Source organism: Aptenodytes forsteri, unplaced genomic scaffold (genome assembly GCF_000699145.1).
Source record: "Aptenodytes forsteri isolate BGI_AS27 unplaced genomic scaffold, ASM69914v1 Scaffold69, whole genome shotgun sequence".
NCBI lineage: Eukaryota > Metazoa > Chordata > Aves > Sphenisciformes > Spheniscidae > Aptenodytes > Aptenodytes forsteri.
The window spans coordinates 4,632,998-4,654,655 of record NW_008795885.1 but is presented as its reverse complement, the minus strand read 5'-3'; the positions used below and the strand labels follow the sequence as shown (position 1 = coordinate 4,654,655).

Below are 21,658 nucleotides of genomic sequence, written 5' to 3'. Positions count from 1 at the left end.
CTGGAGAAAGCTACAACATATGTATGAAGGATTCATTCAGGAGGCAGGGCCAGAGACAAAGCCGGAGACAGGTACCTATGATGCAGCTCAGGCCAGGACTTTGTGCCTGAGCTGAAATGGGGCTGGTGAGCACATGGGCAGGGGTGGTGTGTGTCTCCAGGTGAAGCTGGTCAGGGCTGCTGAAGCCTATCGGTGCCCTCAGGACCCCGACATTAATATTCTGATAGATGCTTACTTGCTTGCCTAATGAAATAACTGCTTTAATTTGTTGCTCTGTAGATGAGTTGAATGAGAGGATGAGAAAGTGGAGCCAACTTGACAATTTCAAGATGCATGTGCTGTTTTACAGGTTGTCAGTGTTAGTATAATTCTATGAGGGAGAATATTTCCATGAGACTGTGGCTTTGCTTTTTTCAACACGTATTGCCACAGTGATGTGTTGGGTGGTAAATCAAAGCATAAATAGTATAATCAAGAAAAACATGGGATAGAAGTGATATAGCCTGAGAATTTGAAGGATTAGGAGCTATATCTGCAAATGTTTGGTTTTGATGTGCCTCAGAATTACTTGTTTTATTTCCAGATCTTAGGTTCAAGTACTAAGATGAAATAAAATCACTCAATGTTTGGGTTTATATGTAACATAAACTTCTGTCATTTCCCCTTTAAATTAAATTTACGTAGTTTTGCCGAACCTTTGTGACAATGCGGACTTTCACAATGGCTAACATAACTGAAATTATCTCACTCTGGAAACCTGTATTTAGTGTTTACTTAGTGACTGTGATAAAAATGAAAACAAAGAACTGTAGGTAGGAGGGAGAGAAATGGAAACTTGAATATAGTGGGGTGAGGGGGCTAAAATTAGATGCTTGACAGTCTTCACAATTTCTGTATAGTGGTAACCTGAAGTTTTCATCTTCTATGCTAGCAGCTCTCTAGAGTAGTTGAATTTGTTAATTGTTACACTGAATTCATTCTGGGTGCACAGAGAATGTCGCAATACAGGTGAAGCTGATGTGACTGAGCAGGCATTACACTGAGGTGACTATACTGTTGCACTAAAACATGTTGTGAATTTTGTATTCTTTTTAAGTGAGGGAAGATATATTCAGAGGGTTCTACTAAAAAAAAAGTTAAAAAATAACTTCTGGGTTAAAAAAAAAAGAAACTTTTAGGTACACAAGTGTTTCATTAGTCTGAAAGAGAAGCCCCAGTCCTCAAGGAAAATGAAAGTTCAGAACAGCTGATATAAATTCAGTTTTCTTATGTTAACTAGCTTGCTGTAAAAGTCAGTTGCTATTCTAGCATAAAGGGGAGATGTTGTTATCTCTATGGGGGGACAAAAAGACAAACCTGCAGGTGGGAGTTGTGAGCATTTCCTACCTAACAGGATCTTGTTACAGTGTGATTGTGCTTGTTTAGTGATAGTTCATGCAAGTTCCCGGCTACAGTAATATGTGACATCTACATAAGTGCCATTAATGGAGGGATGATTTGACTTCAAGTAATTTTTGAATGGGGCAATGAAGTAGCTTTTTGAAAAATGTGACTGTTTTCTTCTAAGGCTATTCTCGTTGGGGAAACATCCTCTTTAAGGTCACTAATGTGGTTGTTAGGAGAGCTCTACTGAGAGCCAGTGTGGTAGTATCCAAAGCTGTGGCTGTGTATTAGAGGATTTTGGTCCACTTCAGGTGTTTGCTGATTTTGTGTGGTTGATCTGTTCAGTCTGTGGGATTTTATATATATCATTTGTAAATTAACACTGTTTATATGGATCATTGTATCTACAATTTGCTCTTGGCATTGAAGTGTCTCAGGAACAGTGTGGTAATGAAATGAGGCTTTATAGTATGTGATGAAAATTAGTGAGGAAATAAGGATTTTCAACCAAGAGGGCTGAAGTATCATCTCCGTTACTTTCTTCAACGTACTTATTAAGAAGTTCACCCATTGAGTCATATGTAACTATGCCCATAATCTGTAGAAATTACTGGTTCTTTTTGGGGGGGAAGTGAAAGAAGTTTCTTCTGTAACAGAGGAGACTGGCCTTTGATTTGACAAGCAGCTTGAGGATGCTTAATAGGTACTACTGATGAACTTTGAGGAGAGACCCCTTGATTGGACAGTCCCCTTTTAATGAGTAATGACTGAAACATGTGAAAGACTCCTTCTGTTGACCACTGAGCATAACAACTCAAAGTCTTTTTGTAATACCACGGGAGAAATGCTACCTAATTTATTTTGGCTCATTGTGCTAGATAAAATTTATGAACTTCACCTTGGACAGGATTGAAATCTGTTACTCTCTGGTACCATTACTGAGACTTGCACACTACGTCTTTCCTCCTTGATGTCTGTATTTTCAGAATAGTCATGTTCGTGTTTATGATTTATACAGTTGTGATCTGAGGTATGACATGAGTTCAGTGGACCATAGGCTTTACTCAGAGTAGAATTTGAACACTGCCTATTTGTTGGATTTGCATTTTTGTTTTTCTGTTGTTGAAATTGGCAGATATCTGTGGTGTTTACTTACTGTGTAAAAACGTCTATGTTGGTTTGCTATTTCCCTTATTTGAAAAAGTAGTGGTCATTTGTGTATTGTGCCTGTCTGTTCTGAACAAGAATACTAGTATATTTCCAGTAGTTATGCCAGTATGTATTATTTACAGAAATAAAAGCTTAATTTTAAATTGGCACCCTACAAAGATTACTCATTAAGCCTACCTCAGGTATTTTGCTAAAGTTGTGTGTTGCAGCTGTCACAAAGTTGCTCTTATCATTTTATCTATTAATGTGCAAGCTGATTTTGTTAATAAACTGATGCAGGGATCTGTGAAAACCAAAAGCAAACATCACATTCTGACTGTGCTCGCTGTCAAATAGAAATACCTGATTAAATTTGAATCTAGTCATACTACAGAATCTTTCTGGTTATGAAAGGATCAGTTTTATTCTTTAATACAGCTAACATAAATGTGGGTCTGGCTAAGAACCTGCTGTGTCCCATCTGACTGAAGCTATTGGGGGTTAACTCCGTGAAGCTTTGTTTTACTGTGATAAAACAAATGCATCCTCTCACAATACGTTTTTCAAAATAGGGTACAATTGCCAGTCCATATTTAATAATGCTATTTATTAGGGGAAGAAAGAGGCTTTACATCCTGTCAGATTGTATAACATGTGTAGTGCTATTTCATGTCGCTTGATGTAGCATTTGCCAGGGTGGCTTCATTAGAGCCGGTCAATGAGTCAGAGCCAGTCGATGAGTCATAAGAGGGATCTTCACTGGTAGGTGCCAGTTTTTGTGTGGCGGTGTGGAGAGGGCAGAATCCAGCAAATGTTACTTTAAACCGGTCAGAACAGTACAGTAATAAACTTACAGACAACGCACTTCTGGTGAGTTCATGTAGTGGGTGGCTGGGGACACCGGAGTCTTCAGGGGTGTCTAGGAACTTCCTTTGAGGTTAGGGGAAATCTTGGGGTGTTTCCTCTGCCAATGGAGTACTGTCTTCTGTGAGCTGGGATTGACCTCTGCTAAAGTTGGGTTGCAAGTCCCTGCCTGCAGTCTGGGAATCTGCAGCTATCGAGTATTTAGTTCTTAGTGTCTTGTGAACCCTGGAAGGACTTATGGTTACTTGTGGATTTCAAGGTCATGCAATATAGAGAGGATGTTCTTGTTCTCTATTCCTTCCTTACATGTTGACTTCTGGCCACTGTTCCCCTAGCAGCTGTCAGCACTTCAGGGTATAGCTGCTTCAATGCCTCTAATCCTTTTCCAGGGACCAGACTTTCTTGTGCTTAAATGCCTAAAATCTGGACTCCACCACTGATGTGTCAGATGCGTTTCTTTAGCAGGCATTACTGTGTGTATCTGTGACTAAAAAGCAACCAAATCCAAACTACAGCTTTTTGAATATATATTTAATGAGGTCTGGAAAGACTATGTCATTCCTTCTGTTACTGAGTAATACATTCTAATTAAAGTAACTGACTTGTATACTAAGCGCAGTCACTAAGAGCATGCTGTATTCAGTTCATGCTATGTTTATAAATACTGTATTTGGATATCTAGGTCCCCAGTTGGCACAGTGGTCTGCTTTGTTGGCTGATGCACAGATTACTTGCTCCTGTAGCTTCAGTTTTCACTTTATGTGGCTGGTACAGCATCCATTTAGTTGGTTCAGTTGTCTATCGATGTCTTCTCCTTTGGGTACAAAATGCTGAACTCTAAAGAGATGCAGTCCTCCTTAGCAAATCTCCTTTTGGAGGGAGATTTGCTTGAGTTGAGGACAGGTGAAACTTTGTTTTCTGTATCTCTACAAAGAAACCCCCAAACTGTCCTTCTCATTGACCCCTTACCTTTGCTCCATATTCACTGTATTTTTCTGGAACGTCTTTTGACTAGCCTCCATGGCAGCAGTAATTCACCTGCTTGTAGCTCATAGCTGTAATTTTCTTTTTGCTGTCTTCTAATCCCCTCCCTACAAACTGCCAAACAGATTTGCTGTATGAGACCATGTTTTGTCAGGATAGTGATGCCATTGTAGTCAGTGGGACCAGAGGAGTTTTGCCTGTGCAGATCAGGAATAAAGGATTGAAAACAGTTAATGCTTTGTGCCTTGCTGAAATGTGGCTTGGCTTCCTATCTGGAATTTTGGAGGTTTAAAATAACCAGAACACAGGTTTTTGTTAGTAGTGAGAAAAGGAGGACGGTTTGTGTTTCTCAGTCTGCAGGATATATAAGTATACATAGATTTCTGGCAAGCCTATTACTGTTATTTTAAGTTTGCGGTTAGTAAAGATAACTTCCAGTTCCAGGTGGCATTCTTTGACATGTACATCGCTCTCCAGGCATTCACCAACATGCTTGTGGTAGCTGTGGGTGATCTTCATCATTTCCTTACTTCAGCTACTGACTGTTGCAGAGACCATTAGGAATTGAGGTTTTTTGGCCATTTTGTGCAACACACTTCATGTTCAACAGTCCGGATCCTCACATAAAAATGCCTGGAAGTTGTATTGATACCTGCTTAATCTGCTGAGTTCATTGTGTGGTGCACTGTATGTGTAGTTTGGTCCTTCAGCCACCTGCACTGTAAAATTGTTCATGCATCATGTGAAATGTAGCCTCGAGGTTCTTCACCTGTGGCTTTGTATTATTAGCCCATATAGCTGCCTTTCACCAAATTTTTCTTCTGTTAAAATTGCCCTGTTGCTCTCTTGAACATAGGTTGGCAGGGATGACTCTACCTCTTTTTATTTGGTCAGTGGTTGTAATGAAGTTCTATTAGTCCTTAAGTAGTATTTGTAAGTTTGAAGAGTTAGATGTTAACTTTTTTAAAAGTTAAGCTATCTACTGGCCACCTAAAACTTAACCATTCAGTTGAGGAAGTGCTATTACGGAATATTGTCATTTGTTAACAAGTTCCAAAACCACTGTCTGTCTTTATACTTTTTGTGGAAAATTGAGTATATGAAAACTTCAGGACATAGAATTTATTTTCTACACTAATGTCCATCTTCGGTGGAGGAAAAGTGATCAGTTGATGTTTTATCACAATTCAGTCAAATAGAGATGAAGTTTTCCAAATTCTAGTAATGCAGCAAAATACATGTGTATTTAAAAGAAATCCATTTATTCCATTACCTTATCAAGAATTTTCTTTCTAGCTCAGATTTTGGTTTTTGTTTTTTTAACTTGAAAGGGGGATGGTAAGATCAATCTCTGTGTGTGTATGCATGTATATAACCAGTTTTAAAACATATTTCACATTGAAGACTTCGTCACTTCAAATGGCAGCTCTAGTGTTGATCTTGATTATGACTCTGGGGCAGCAGTTCAGCTCTAGTGTTGATCTTGATTATGACTCTGGTGCAGCAGTTCTAGAGTTACTATATTTCTCTGTTCTTCTGTAGAATTTGGATTGCACACGCCTGAAACTATTTCAGCTGGATGTGTACAGTAATAAAGTACAGAATAAAACTAGCCTCTTCGCATCAAAAATGCTCCTAAGAATTGTTAACTTTAAATGACTTGCACATGTATTTCTAGCTAATAAAACATGTGCTTTTCATAGCCATCTGACAAACTGTAATGTGTAGATGATGGAAATACAAAATTTCGCCACAGTTGGTTTGCTTTGCATGTTTTATGGTCTCTTAACATTTTTTCTCTAACATATTTTGAGCTTTATGTTGTTTTTAAATTTATGGTTATATTATTGAAATTTCAAGTCACATTCATGAAATCTCACTGATTCACTGATTACTTATTCTGATGTTGTTAGTACATGTAACTGCCAAACCATAAATGCTGGTTTCTAGGCTAAAAATTATATCTGGCTTAGGAAGATGAAAATGTTTGGAAACAGGGAGAGTATTTGAAGAAATGTAATACATTCCCACTCCATTTGTATACTCTTACCTCGCATCCAGTCTTGACTGTGGTTCAGGTTGGTTTGGTCACTTCTTGCCTGAACAGTGGCAGCAGTTCATTCACTGCTCTTCGGCTTGTTGTGGTTCTTGGTTTTCTCAAGTGGCAGCACAGCCTGAATGTTGAGCAAGATGTTGTTCTGGCAGATGGTGACTTTGACCAGCAGCTAGTTCATCGTCTTGTTTTTTTGGATGTGAGAAAATGTAGGTTTTCTTGTTTTTGTGAACATTAGGTACTTCAGTACAACTAGGAGCGCTGAGTATAGTCTGTTTTATGTTCTCCCATTGCAACTTCATGAGCTTACAGAGAATTACAGCAAGAGAGGCCTTGTGTGTGTATTCGGGGATCTCTTACTGCGATGCGGCAATGACAACCAAGGAGGAGAAGGATCATGTTATGACCAGGTACTTCCCTTTCAGCTATAGCAAGTGCTGTACAGACTGAAGTTTGATAATTTTTGATTACTTGAAACTAGTAAAGTGATAGTGTAAGAATTAATAAAATATTTGTACATTCAGTTAATAATAGCATTATTGGTTATTAACAGTGCCTTGAAATCAGTGAGACAATTCATATCTGTACATTTACATACCAGCCTGAGTTTTTGTAGGACCAAAGCCTTCGTTTTCCTTGTTACCTGTTTCCCCAGTTACATACGGTAATGGCATTTAAACTTAATTTTTCAAAAATATGTATTTATTCTAAATTTGGCTCTAAGCTTTCAGAAGTCTGAATTGGTTTGTTAAATCACCTTTATTGAAATCAATTCTCCTTTCTTTGGCATCATTATGCAATCAGTGGATGGAGGTGTATTAGGATTTAGTGGTGTACAGATACATTCATTAAGCAAAGCAGGAATTCCTTACTGAATTTCAGGGGCCTCTCTATCTGCCTTGCAAAAGCTTTTGTCTGGCTACTTTTTCCTTCCACAAAAAATAGCTATTGGACAGGATCTCAGTGCCTCAGCTTAGGTGCAATACGTTTAGTCATTACTTCTCTAGAGCACACTTGACATTCTTTGTGATAATTAGGTGAAATAAAAATCCTATCTTTTTAAAATAAAAAAGCTGTTTAGTATATAATAACTAAAAAGTACCAAGTCTCTGGAAACATTATTGCTAGCCCCCATTAAGAGGTACTCTACTTCCTTAAAGACCTCTAATACGTATTTGTGTGTTTGGAAGATTTACTAATCATTTCAAAGATGAAGGTGACATTTCCCTGACATTTCATACATAGCTTGAAAAATTGGTCCTCTGAAACTCTAATTAAAACAGAAAACATAGTGCAGACAACTTAACTCTACGTTCTGTTCTGACAGATAGTCATTCAAAAAGAAAGCATAGGGTCAATCATAGTATTCATGCTCCTTTTTTAAAAATTAATTTATTTACACAGAGTGTTTTATGAAATCTCAGGCTTTCTTTTTACTTTCCAAAGTAAAAGGCTTTACTTCAGGTTTTTGTCTCCAAATAGTTCACCAATCTCTTGTTTAATGTTCTTTCTTATTGCTGTTTCCCTGAACAAAATAAATTACTTTCTAGCCTCTGTTGCACCTTCAAAATTCTGGTATATAAGTAATCATATGCATATAAGTCATCACAAAAGCAGCAAACTTTATTTGGAAATAAAGGAAGTATTTTTTAATAGAAAGTTGAGTGAATTCCTTGACTTGTTATAAATTATATATATTATTTCTAACAGTCTTTTTTTTTTGTGTTAGCATCATATTGTGTAATTACATTCCTGCAGACCAGATTGTAGTAACAGTGCTTGATTTCACGTATACCAGTAATGAACTCTGAGTTACCACTCAAAATAAGGTCTAAATGTTCCTGAAGATATCAGGTCACTATTTACTTAGTGATCAAAACCAAAAAATATGCTAGAAATTTTCAGGAAAGGAACAGAGAATAGAGAAGAAAACATTACATGACTGTGTAAATTGATGTGCACCTGCTTCCCAAATGCCGTAGAACTGCAGAATAATTTAAATTGGAAGAGATCTCAGGGAGGCCATCTGGTCTAGCTTCTTGCTCAGAGCAGGGTCATCTTTGGTATTTTATCAGGCTGCACAATGCCTTGTTGCAGTTGAGGTTCTAGCAGTTCCAGTGATGGAATTCTCTCTGGGCAACCTAATTCAGTATTCAGTATTTGATCACTGTCCTTATTGTGAATTTTTTTTTCAGTATCTAACTGGAATTTTTCTTGATGCAAATTGTCTGTTGCTGCTTGTGCTTTTGCTGTGTACCCCCTAGAAGAGTCTGGCTCCATGTAGCCGCTTTTATTTTCAGCTCCCTGTTGTGGTTTAATCTCAGTTGGCAACTAAGCACCATGCAGCCGCTCGCTCACTCCCCCCCACCCGGTGGGATGGGGGAGAGAATTGGAAGAGCACAAGTGAGAAAAAACTCGTGGGTTGAGATAAAAAACAGTTTAATAATTGAAATAAAATGATAATAATAATAATACACAAAGCAAGTACAATTGCTCACCACCCGCCGACCGATGCCCAGCCAGTCCCCGAGCAGTGGCCCCCCTGGCCAGCTTTCCCCAGTTTATGTACTGAGCATGACGTCACATGGTATGGAATGTCCCTTTGACCAGTTTGGGTCAGCTGTCCTGGCTGTGCCCCCTCCCACCTTCTTGTGCACCTCCAGCCTTCTCAGTCAGTAGAGCATGGGAAGCTGAAAAGTCCTTGGCTAGTGTAAGCATTACCGAGCAACAACTAAAACATTGGTGCGTTATCAACTTTGTTCTCATCCTAAATCCAAACCACAGCACTGTACCAGCTACTAGGAAGGAAATTAACTCTATCCCTGCCGAAACCAGGACACTCCCTAAATTACAAAATTGATGCAGGAGAATTCAGAAAGGCAAAATAATGCTCAGATACGTGGAGGAACTTCTGTAGAATTAGTGAATAAGTATATTGGGCTTTTCAGACTTGAAAAAGCAGACAGAAGGGGAATGTGATAAAGATGTATACAGTGTGTTTGGTGTTGGGTGATGTGGAGAAAGTGAATAGGGAATAATGGTTGTTCACTGTTTCTTCAGAAACAAGAAGCAGGGACCATCAAATAACCACAGTAGGCAGATGATTCAGAGCGAGCAGACAAACATGTTCTTTAAAAACATGTAATTAAGTTGTGCAACTGGTTGCTACAGCAGTGGGTTGTAATAGTTTATAGAGATTCAGAAAGCAGCTGCAAAAATTTACGGAAGGAAAATCCTTCCATGACTGTTACATGTAGAAACATCTTACACTACTAAGGCGAATCTTATACCACAGATCTTCAGAGGACAAGGATATGCTCTGAAGAATTATCATTCTCCTTTCCTTAGAGGCCATTAGGCCACTGGCATGGCCTGAGATGTATCTTTGGTCTGAGAAAACACAGCTGTTCTTAAATTTCACACCAGTAAGTCTTGTTTTTCAGGCTACCCCCTGCAATTCAGAAGGTGGAACATTAATTTACATCCAGTGCAGTGTTTTACAATATGTGTGTGTCAATTATGCATCATTTCTGCTGCTTTGGAAGGTGTTACTTGTGCTTAAAACAGAAAATGTTACCTTATCAAAAAATGTTTTTTGAATAGCTGTGTTGTTTAATTGGTTTCACTGTGTACTTGAGATATTTTTAATTAGCTCTGAATGTTTTAATTTTTAATAACTCTGTGTTACATTTTCATGGCTCTGCACAGTGCTGCTCCCAATTCTAGATATCTACAATAGCAAACTAAGAAAATGCATATTATAATTCCAGGGAAGGTGGTCCAAAGATTAGATGATCTGTTCAGCTCAAATAATAAGCTCGTATTCAGCCAGCAACTCGTTCCCTGTGTGAGTGACATGTTAATAGTTTAAAATATCCTGTTTTGTTTGGTAAATATAGCATGATCCTTTATCTGGTTTTCTACATGTGGTCTTTCTGAGATACCCAGTTCTGTCATGGATGAGGAAAAAAAAGCTTTGCGAGGTATGAGATTAGTCTTATTTCTGAAATAAAATCATAGACTTCAGGGGCATCGGACATGTTCTACTGTATGTTAATGTTTCAATGTGCATCAGCATTTACATCTCCTTTAGTATGTGCTAATACCTATAAAACAGACACACAAAGATTTTGTGGTTAGTATATCCACTCATCAATAGGCCGGCCAGAGTTATTGTCATAGTCCAAGTTTATCACAGGTTTTTGGGGCCTCTCCTCAGTAACTTTTAATTTCCACTGCTGAAGTGACTAATGCAGAGGGTCATTTTCAGAAAATTATTTTCTCTAAAGCTTCTTTGAAGAACTCTTGCATATAAATCACAAAACTCCATTCTCATGCCAGACTTCTACAGCCTTCTCAGAGCAAAAATCTTCCTCGTTCTCCCCATTATCTAAATGTGAAGCCTTAAGATGAATGTTGTTCTGGCACCTTTTTCATCAGGGAAATAGTATCTTCAAACCAGAAATGAAGCTGGCATTCACTTTATGAAAAGGAGAGTATCTCAACTGCTCTGGCAGATACTGACTGATATGTCTTTTTTATCTGTAAGTTCATTGAACATATCATTTGCAATAACTACCAGGAATTCCTACCTTCTGGTTTTATCTTAGAGCTCTTGTACGGTACTGAAATAGTTTTCATCAAAATCTCTGAAGACCAGTTCCCTAGCCAAATCTCAGAAACAGTATTATCATGCTCATCTTTTAGATACTACTGATTATGTTCTTCTAATCGAAGTCCCCTTTTATTCTGAGAGTGTCTTCCCTTTCAGTTGGAGAGTCCTCCTCGTATTTCCTCTGAACTTCCTGTGAAGGTTCCTAACTTCATTTGCAAGCCCACATTCAACTTATGAACCATCAGCATGAATACAGATCTGACTCATTAGGCGGTCTTTCTTTGAATGGAATAATATTAAAGTATTGGCCTATTTATATCACCTATACGTACATGTCTGGCTAGGTTTTTGTAGCAATATTGAATATATGCTGCATTGCCCGCTGTCCCTCTTATTGCTAATGTTCCACCTTTTGATCAGGAGAGACAGTGTTACTATTTGCCTGTCCCTCAGAAGCATTAATTCTGTTTTATCTTTATCTTAGATCTCTCTCCAGATTCTTAATTCCTTGCTTTTCTAAAAAGAGTATAGATTATTTTTCTTTTATAATAACATCTGAGATAACAGCCATTTTTCCAGATTTATACAGCTAAAAAGCTCTTTTGGGCTTTTACGTTATGCAGTTCAATTTAAGAAAAATCTCTTGCCCTGTTGCTTTGTCTTGCTCACGTTCATTCAAAATACCATTGAGAATATGATTCTTACGGCCTGTCATTTTGATTGTGTCACACTTCTGGGTGTATTGTATTATTTTTCATGCATTCTAAGATCTGCGGTGATTTTGCCCAGTGGCAGAACTGTATGTCTGGCAAAAGGGAGATTTTTGTCCACAGGACTCTAAAACAGTTGTAGTGCATGACCACAGAAGCTAAATTCAGTGGAAAATCCATTAAAATGGACAGCACCTCATGTTGCACAAAATCCCCCAAAGCAAACATATAAAACACAGAAGCTCGGCTTTCTGTATATCACATATAAAGTTGCACCTGAGGAAATCCTCAAGCAAAATGGGGAGTGCTTCACTTGCGTGTTTCAACTGGCCTGAATTCTGCACTTCTTTTTGGGGTTCTTATGCTTTATTTTTCCTCTCTGCATCTTGTCAGAAGAGAAAAATGGAAAGTAAAATTAAGAGTGCCAGAGTGGTTGTCTTCTGCTGTGACATCTCTTTAAAAGAGCTGAGGTAATTGTTTTGACTATTAAGAAGGAAAAAGAGAAGTGGAATGAAAAGGCTGGCTGAGGTGTATACAACTGGGAACAGGGTTTCAGCATTCCTTGTTTTGTGGCAGAAGAATTACAACAGTGCTGCGTCTGAAACCTGTTGCTTGTAAAATATGACAGAGCACTCTAATCTGATGGTTACAAGTAGTTGCTGTCAATCAGTTTCTCAATAAAAGAGTTATTTGTCTTAGTAAATCCTTTCTATATTATTTGGAAACAAAACCAGTAGTGCTTTGCATTATTTACCACAGAGGATAATGACAAGAAGTCCCATCCATGAAACGGCTGTTTGTATTCCATATAGAAGTTAATCAGTCTTGCATCATGCCAGGGTAAGTAGTTGGATTTTCAGCAGTATTGCTAGGTGTAGCTGTCCAATAGATAGAAAATTAATGACCTGTTCTAAGTGCCAGTTCCAAGTCTGGTGGAGATTCATTTTAATTCATTCTGGAGAGTGATCAGAAATATGGCTAGTCCTAAAACGGAAATACCAGTCAATGCATTTTTCATAATTCCTTGTATGGTGTGCTCTTGTGCCAAAGGTACATTTAAACACAGTCAAAGAAATTGATTAAAAATGCCCGCTAATGACAGTATATATTTTCATACATATCTAGCTTCTTAATGGTAAACTACAATTTATTCTGCAGTAATTCAGTCATTGCATAAAATATTATGGCCCACAGATTAGTTTTCTTTTTAGTGAAATTGGTGTAGTATAAAATAAAGGAAGTGACAAATCGTGCTACCATTTTGCTAATATCTCTGAAAGTAATTCATTTAAACTGAAATGAAACTGAATCAGCTAATATGTTTTAGTAGCTGCATCGTGTATGCTAGCAAGCATACTACTCCATAATGCTCTCTACAGCATCCCTGATGCAGAACTCCTAATTCTTTTCCAGTGTCCTTCTCAAGTTTGTTAGTCAAATAGTAACATGTCTTAGGAGTTTGTCTGAAGCGTATGTGGTGACTACACAGCCAGCACGGTTGTGCTGGTTGGTCAGATGTCTGATTTTTTTGTTGGAATGAATATTGTGTGGAATTATAACTAACTTTTCTTCCTGAGGACACAGAGAGTCTCTGCTCTCTGTTGGCTTCCTTCAGAAATTTTAAATAACCTAATATCCTGAGATAATCTTTTCATCTACTAAATCCTTTGCTAAATTGTGAGGGCCTTGGCTGAGAGATTCAAAATCTAATGTGGCTAGGGTGGAGATCACTGAAATACAGCTCTGATGTGTATTTCCTTTTATTTTGGAAAGCAGACTTAAAATAACACCCTGACTTAACTAATACAACCATACACATATATATAAAAACAAAAAGTAGACGGGCTGTTCTGGGTTGAATTAGGAATTAGGTTGTATTATAATTAGGAAAAAAATTATACCTAATATGCATAAAAAAATCCTTTCACACTGGTGAAAATACTATTCTCAGTGAAAACTGGTTTCCTGCAAGACCTAATGGGTCCTTCTAAAGTGGTCTGCAGCTGGGCAATGGCACAAAAAATTCAGTAAAAGACCACTGTTGCTGCTCTTCAGTTTTATTGAGGTTGCCCTAAAAATACTTAAATGGAAAAAATGAACTCAGTACAGGCTGCAGTTGTTTCTTATGTGTTTGATAATGCCTGCTGTGCAGACAAATTATGAGTCTTTGTTGCTGTAAGATATAAAGTAGTTTCAGTATGTTGGAGGGAAAGTGCTATGAAAATACTAAACAGTGTTTATAAATGTATTGCAGTTTGAACAGGGCATGCACTACATTTTGAACAGAACCAAAGTTTATCCCTTAAATCTGCATTTTAATGCTCATTCTATTTAATGCAACTATTAGCCTCTGTATGTCATTCGGTGGTGCTTATCAAAGTCCTCTGGTGGGGCCCAGTCCATGAGTCTTTCTGGTACTTTGAGTCAAAAAACCTCTTGTTAAAAACATTTTTCGATAAGGAGAAACTGGTGAATGTAGAACCTTACTTGTAGTTTGATGTCATTAGATAAGCCTGCTATTAGTGTAAAATAGAAAGAAAACTCTTGAGTTTGTTTAGGGGAAGTGTAGTAGAATTCATACATCTTTTGGTAACTTACTTTTTCCTGTCATATAAGAAGTAAACATTTACTTGCAGTTAAATCTCATGGCTCACTTCTGAAGAGATGTGTGAAGTGAGTGGATCATTCCACACCCAGCAAGCATGCAAGCTTGTTAATGAGATTTTTTTTAGTTTTTTTGATTTTTTTGTGTAGCCAGTTGAATTCATCAATATTACAAAAATAAAAATCAGGACTCGGCAAGAGTGTTTTATTGTAACAATAGTAGTTAGCATACAATATTACTTGAGTCTGATACAAGGAATAAAGATGTTATTGATGGATAAGTGGGCACATAGTTAATGAGTATTTCAGTGACTAATAAACTCCCTATTAGTGTTTTGACTGTTTGACTGTTTTTTGCGCTCTTTTTTCACAGCACACAAATGAAGGCACATTACAGAATTTTGCTACCAAATAAATAAATTTATTTTACTAAAACAATGTTTAACCTATATCCAGTAAACTAAACTGTATTTGGGAGTCATTTTCAAACACTGGTATATTCTGTATACAGAAAGAAGAGGTTTTGTTGCTTATTCAGAAGTCCTGGGATAAACTGAAGCTGCATTTATTACATTATCAGATTTTCAGTTTCTTCAGTCAAGGGTGTACATCCAAAACTTGGAAGCAGTTTTTCTTTGTAACCAAAGCTACCAAACGTTTGTAGTCTGTCTCCATTATCAGTTTCTTACACTTTAGGTAACCTATGGCTAATTAGAATGAGGTTGTTAATGTGTGGTCTCTCTGCTTCACGTTTAATTACTTTGCAAATACTCATTAAAATATCTTGGCTGCTTCTGAGAGTGATTTACAAGAAATAAGCTCAGTTTGTCAGTGTTAAAAATACATTTTCGTATTTTTTGAAAGATTCTTTGGTATTAATTTTGAGAACTGATGGTAAGTCAGAGATTAAGAAATATACAGTCTTTGGACTAAGTCAAGTTATGTGCACCTTGGAATTTACATTGACTTATGCTGAACTAGAGATGCTTAAAGGCTGTTTCAGTGTTCCAGTTAGAGCCCTCTTCTTACAGAATTTAAAATCCAGATAGTGGCTGCCTCTATGGTTTACAGTAGTGCCAGAAAACAAATGGATCCTATAACTTGCACTGATTGGTACTAATATCTGCAAGTAGTGTATTGTTAGAGAAGAACATGTTAATAAAACGGGAAAAAAACCCTATATATTAAGTAAGGATAACGTACGTAAGTATTTTTGAGTTTTACTATGTGGGCTTTTTTTATTATACAGTTTCAAATCAATGTCCTTTTAAAAAAATATGTATTTCAGGAGAACTGAGAATTCTGTCCTTTCTTTTTAGGGTACAAAAGAATTTAAGTTCTCTTTATAGTTAACAATAGTGATACTTAAAATAATTGCACAAAATATTTAAGGAGTTATAGAATTTGTCAGCAGTTAAATTGATATGAGTTAGCTTAATCCTACTGATGTTGACACTTACTGGTTTGTATCAGTAGAGGCTCAGCCCCTATCTTTTATTTAAATAAAATCCAGGAGTCTACATTCCATGTTCTCCCATAATTCAGTTATCCTACTGATTTGCTTGTTTTCACTGGAGATACTGCTTTTTCTCCTAGGACAAGAAGGACAAAGTCTCAAGATTTGACACTATACGTCATTCAATAGCTGGAATTATAAGGTCTCCAAAATCCATGTTGGGCTCATCGTCGGTAAGTAGTATCAATAATGTAGTGTTGTACTACATTCTGTTATTTTTACAGCTTAAGTAGGATTTTTTTCCTGAAGCATCACGCATTTCCATCTACATAGACAAAAATTACATTAAAATAATGTTATAAAACCACTGTTCTGATTGATCAGCAGACATGATAATATCGTGGCGTAATAGTATGTCAGAACAACTTGTTGCACTTTAGGAAAAAAAAGAGAATTTGTACGTACTTTGCAGCTCCCAGACTGGTGCTATACTTTTAAGAGTACTCTTCCCAGTGAGTCTGATTTACTGGAAGTGCAGTGTATTATGATATTCTGTAGTAGGTCACATGGTTATGCATGCTTTACCCATTGTTGCAGTAATTACATTCCCCATATTTGTTATAAAGGCAACAGTATATAAGCATACTATTATTATTGTTATTAATTATTATTACTGCTGCTGCTGCTACTACTACTATTACTTCCTCAATAACTGGTACTATTTAAGTAATAAGGTATTATACATCTTGCTTCAATCCCCACTAAAAATGGTTGTTGAGTATCTCTTAGTCTAGTTGGCTTTTGTTCAGGTTCCCTAATGGATGGAGAAACTGTTTTGTTTCTTTTGCTTTTGTATTACCTCTGTTTGTTTTCATACGGAAGCTTGCAAGACTAGTTAGAATACTTGAGCACATACGTAGGGAGGTGTCAGTTTTTACTTGAAAACGTTCCTCCTTTGTTTTCCTGAAGTGGAACAGGTGATCATCCCAACCCTCCCAACAAAAAAAATCCTCATAAAAAACAAAACAAACAAAAAACCCCAACCAAAAACCAAGCAAAAAAACAACCCAAAAAAAGTTGGGCAGAATTTTTAAAACTTTTTAAAACTGCCTTTTAATTGTGATCTTGTCACCTGAAACATTAGCTCAAAATAGTATTTTTGAGAAAACTTTAGAATGAATGGGCCTTCCATTTTATGCTGCAGGATTGCATCCAAGTACCCATTAAAGGACCCAGTAAACTTTATTTAAGCTAAACAATATTCAGAATGTGTGGAAGGGATTACAGTTGCATATATATGTATACATATATGTGTATATACATGTGTATACATAGGAAAATTGTATATAGTGATAAAGGAATGGAATAATAAGTAAGATAATGAGATAAAATTAGGTCAGGAACGCTTTTACTATGAAAAATATGAAAGTTGCATGACATATTTGAAAAGTAATAGGAAAACCCCTACTAAAATATTAAAGTATCTGGAGATGAACAAAATCTCCACATTATCATGATCTTTGGTTTATAAAACTTCTAATTGATGTAAAAATGCAACATTTCATAGCAAAAGCATATTAAAATATATATTGCTGTGACCTCTGTTCTTTGTGTAGGTGAGACATAGCCTGCAACTTTGTCTATTTGTATGTTATACCACTTGTTATGATTTTAAAAAAAAAAATACTACCTAAAAGTACTTCAGAGAAAAATTGGAGGAAAAAAGTTTCAAGAAGACAATCAAGATAAAACATTTAAGATGAAATCAGGGGAAGTCAATGTCAAAATTTTCATTTGCTTTAATTAAAGTGTCATTTTAAATAACCTACGTGCCTCATTTCAATTTTCATTCCAATCTATATCACTATTAATTCCATAGAAGTTGGTGTAAACCTGAGTTTAGGTACATGGTAGGTAGGATTGCTGAAGCCTTGGAATATGTTTGGGAGAAGTAAGATTGTAATTGGGTCATTTGAGGCAGAAAGTAAAATCTGAGTAACAAGTGTACTCTTGATTACTTATCATTTAAATGAGCTTCAAAGTCAGAATATATAAACCAATCAATTTTCAGTTTTGCTTTGTGTTTTGATTTAGCGATTTTTTTTGTGTTAGAAAAGCTAACTATGCATATACAGCTAAAATTTGCTTCACAAGTTAGTACTTAGCTCTTAATGTGGTCAGCTGCTCAGCTTTTTCCTGCTGACAATTACATAACTGTGCTTATTGCTAAATGTATAAACTGGTACTTAAAACTTATTATCCATCAAAAAAGTATACAAAGTGATTATTGAAGGTGTATTATAAAATAATAATAACATACATAAAATAATTTGTTTTTTTTTTTTAAATAGACCAATACAAAAAAGGATCTCGAAGCAGAGTAGGAAAAGGACTGGTACTGATCGTCTTATAGAGTATAATCTAAAAATGTGATGTTAACTACCTGTTTTCATATTAATATGTTTTAAGTATAATGAAACTTCAAAAGTGGAGCCATATCTTGGTTTAAATGTAGTGCTATTCTAAAAACATCATCCTGGCTTTAATTGGTGGGAGAAGTTGAATTTTGTGTGTAATGAGGGAAAGCAAATTTTTTTTGTGTCATCTGAAGAAAGTCGTAGAGAAACCCTGTACTTCCAAAAGCAGCCAGGAGTTTAACTGTTACTTATGTGTTGGCATTTAAATGATTTACATGTTCTCAGGATGAGAAGGTAAAGTGTAACATAGGGAAAAAGTGTAGTTTGAACAGAAAACAACAAGGTCAGGGATTCAGGTGGCTTCTCTTGGACAAAATGCAAGCCAGTTTTCTATAATAGCAAGAGACATAAGTTTAATCAAATGAGGAGAGAAAACACAAGAAAAGGGGCAACTTTCATGTACCTGTAATGCAGTGCTGTGAATGAACTGAAGGAAGACTCTGAATGAATTGCATCATGAATGCCAGCTTCTGCCCTTCCGCCTATTTTTTTTGCCACTGAGGCATTCGAGCTTGGCACAGATATCTGTTATTGTTTATAGGATAACTTTTTTCTTGTTTATAGGTTAATAGGTGGAATTAATGTTGGTTTCATATGGTATATTAGCATGTGGGAATGAGCCAGGTACACTGAGGCTAAAGGCAGGATATTCCATAGGGAATTGTCTCAAATTATCAACCTAAATATATTGCTTTACTTTCTCATCAGTGTCTGTGCCCCTCTTACACTGGGAGAGAAAAAATGTCTTGACAAAATGTTTTGTTTGCTTAAAGATGGAAAATAAGGAAGTACGCAAAGTTTGAGCTCAGAATATATGTGAAAATACAATACTGAGTAAGCTATTAGTTTAATAAAATATTATTCGCATTATTATTTTCTTTTCATTGACAGCATAAGTACAGGAATAATATCTCATTTTTTTGAGTTAGAAATAATACACTGCTGTTTGCTCAATTTTTCTCTTGAATAAGGGCAGCAGCTGGGGACTGCTTCATTTTACTGTTGGAGAAAAACTGCTCTTTCAATGGATTGTTAAACAGGGAGAGCGAAGGGGGCTCAGAATAAGTAAAGAGGACAGTAACAGGTCCATGAGGAGCATGATGAAGTATATGAGAGCATTTCCCTCTTCTCAGAAGGAAAAGTGTGATGAAGTATATAAGGGTCCCCTCCCCCCTGCCCCCCCAAAAACCCCATGAGCTAAATATGGCAATAAATAGAAAAAGAAAAGGCAAAAAAAAGGAGGGGGGTGGGAGGGAGAGTAGAAATTCGACAGCGTGAGTTCCTTTCCTTCTGTATGATTTTGTTAATTGTTTATTTTAAGCTTCTAGTCAAATTACCGACAAAACTTTTAGAAAAATGTGTCTTCATTTAAGCTGTTGAATCACTAAGTGATCCTGTAAGTGTGTACATACAAATGAGCAAGAGATCTCATCTCCTAAGTGAAATTGTAAAACATGGAGGACTAGAATGCAAACTTGTTCTCTCAGGTATCTAATTAGTCAATTATTAAGTTGCTTACTGATATTTAAACTCAGTAGAGTTTAAAGAAAAAAGATGGGAATTTAGTTTTGTGGGGGTAGCCTTTTTCCCTCTATCTTCTTTAAAGACTAACCTTCTTGTATTTAAACCATTTAATTCTAACTATAAAATGAAGTAGAAACATTAGCACTAAGTGGTGTAAACTGAGTTGAAATCAATATCAAAATGATTATATATCTTGCATTTGTACTGTTCTTTCTGGGCTTTCAGCTATGTTTTCTTTCATAGCCAGTCAGGGTGAATATTGTATCATACAGAAAATATACTGGAGTTGGAAGACTTGTTCCTAAATTAATGCAATTTTAATAACATTCAAAACATAAGTAATTACTGCTTGTTTCATCAGAGAAACTACTTTGATTATGATTGCACCATAGTATATGACTAAAAGTAATGTAAGGTAGGAGACAATCAGCAGAGGATACCTTGTGGAATTTTCATTGTTTCCTTCTAAAGTAATAAATATTAAGTTTAACCGAATTTAAAAGAAGGGGGAAGATTGACGTTAGTGTCATAAACAATGCCATAGTTAGCAATGTCTGAATTGGTCTTTTGTTCTTCCATAAGCTTTTTCCCTTGTCATAAAGGCTTTTAAGATGTTTTATTCTGGCATGTGATCATGATTGTCTGAACAGTGACGCAGACTTGACCCAGTCCAAATATAAGCAGGTGTTATTATCTGGTGGCTTCCTCTTTAGTAAGCTATAAAATTAGTTGCACGTCAGATTTTTTATTATTTTTTAACCTTCCTTTGTGAAGACCATGAACTAGTTTATTGACCCTGAACTGTCCTTTTATCCTTAGAGACTTTTCCTCTCAAGTAGAAATGTGTTTCTGTGGCAAAGGCTTTGCTACTCTGAACCCCTTAACATTTCTTGATAGCATAGCAAAGGTCTGGGTTTTCTGGCAAGTCAAACTCAGTGTCTTTGAACAATAAATGTTCAAGTAAATAACATTCTCTAACATTTTGAAAGCTTAATTTTTCTTTTAGGAATTTCTGAAAGAGAATGACTTAATATCATTTAACAGTGGTAGACAGCTCTGATCTGAGAAGTATTTAACTGTTGATGAAATTGAAATATATGACTGCCTTCTTGGCCAAACAATATGTTGGGCTTTTAGTAGTTCACTATGCTGATAAACACAGTACCTTGGAGTACATCTTTTGCTCCTAAAAATTCTGACTGTGCACTTTCTGTTCAAGCTGTTGTTATTTCTTACACAGTCCTTCCTAGCTCTGAATCTGTAATAGAGCAAAATCTGTAATAGAGCCTACTCGCTCTTTCTAGTGGTGAGTCTATTGGTTACAGTGCTGGCCTCAAATCCCATGTCTGAAATGATCCCTGATATGGGCCCAGGGCTCTAGATCCCGGTGTTGATGTCTGAGAATATGAGGCTCTGTCAGGCTCTTAAATATGTTCTCCAGTTTTCCATCAGGATCCTGGACTAAACTAGACCTTTTGAGGTATAACTTAGAAAGGCAGCCAGGAACCCACAGACAAAGGCATTTTTTTATACCAGAAACTTTACTATGAAACTGCTAAAGAATTACAGATATTTGGAAACAAGAAGTTCTGAGTAGATTCCCTTTCTTGGGTCTACTCATTCCCACTCTGAGAGTCTGAGATTATTCCTAGTGTTTTTTGGCTAGGTAAGTCATCTTAACGTAAATATCTCCTCAGGAAGACCTGAGATGCCATGTGCAGATGGCCTCCACCATGCCCGTAGCTGCACCATATCAAATTTTTCCCTTGCATGCACCAATGGAGTGTTTCCATTCTCTTTTCCCCATCCCCATAGGGGAAATATCGTATCATCAAGGAT

General features: G+C 36.6%; 1 protein-coding gene across 1 annotated transcript in view; it reads left to right on the top strand.

Moving 5' to 3' along the window:
* The window catches only part of FER (FER tyrosine kinase), a 202,581-nt gene that overhangs the window by 69,932 nt on the left and 110,991 nt on the right, over positions 1-21,658 (top strand). Inside the window, exon 11 of the mRNA XM_009284184.2 lies at positions 15,959-16,051. Within this exon, the coding sequence (XP_009282459.1) occupies positions 15,959-16,051 (93 nt within the window). The remainder of the gene's footprint in view (positions 1-15,958; positions 16,052-21,658) is intronic.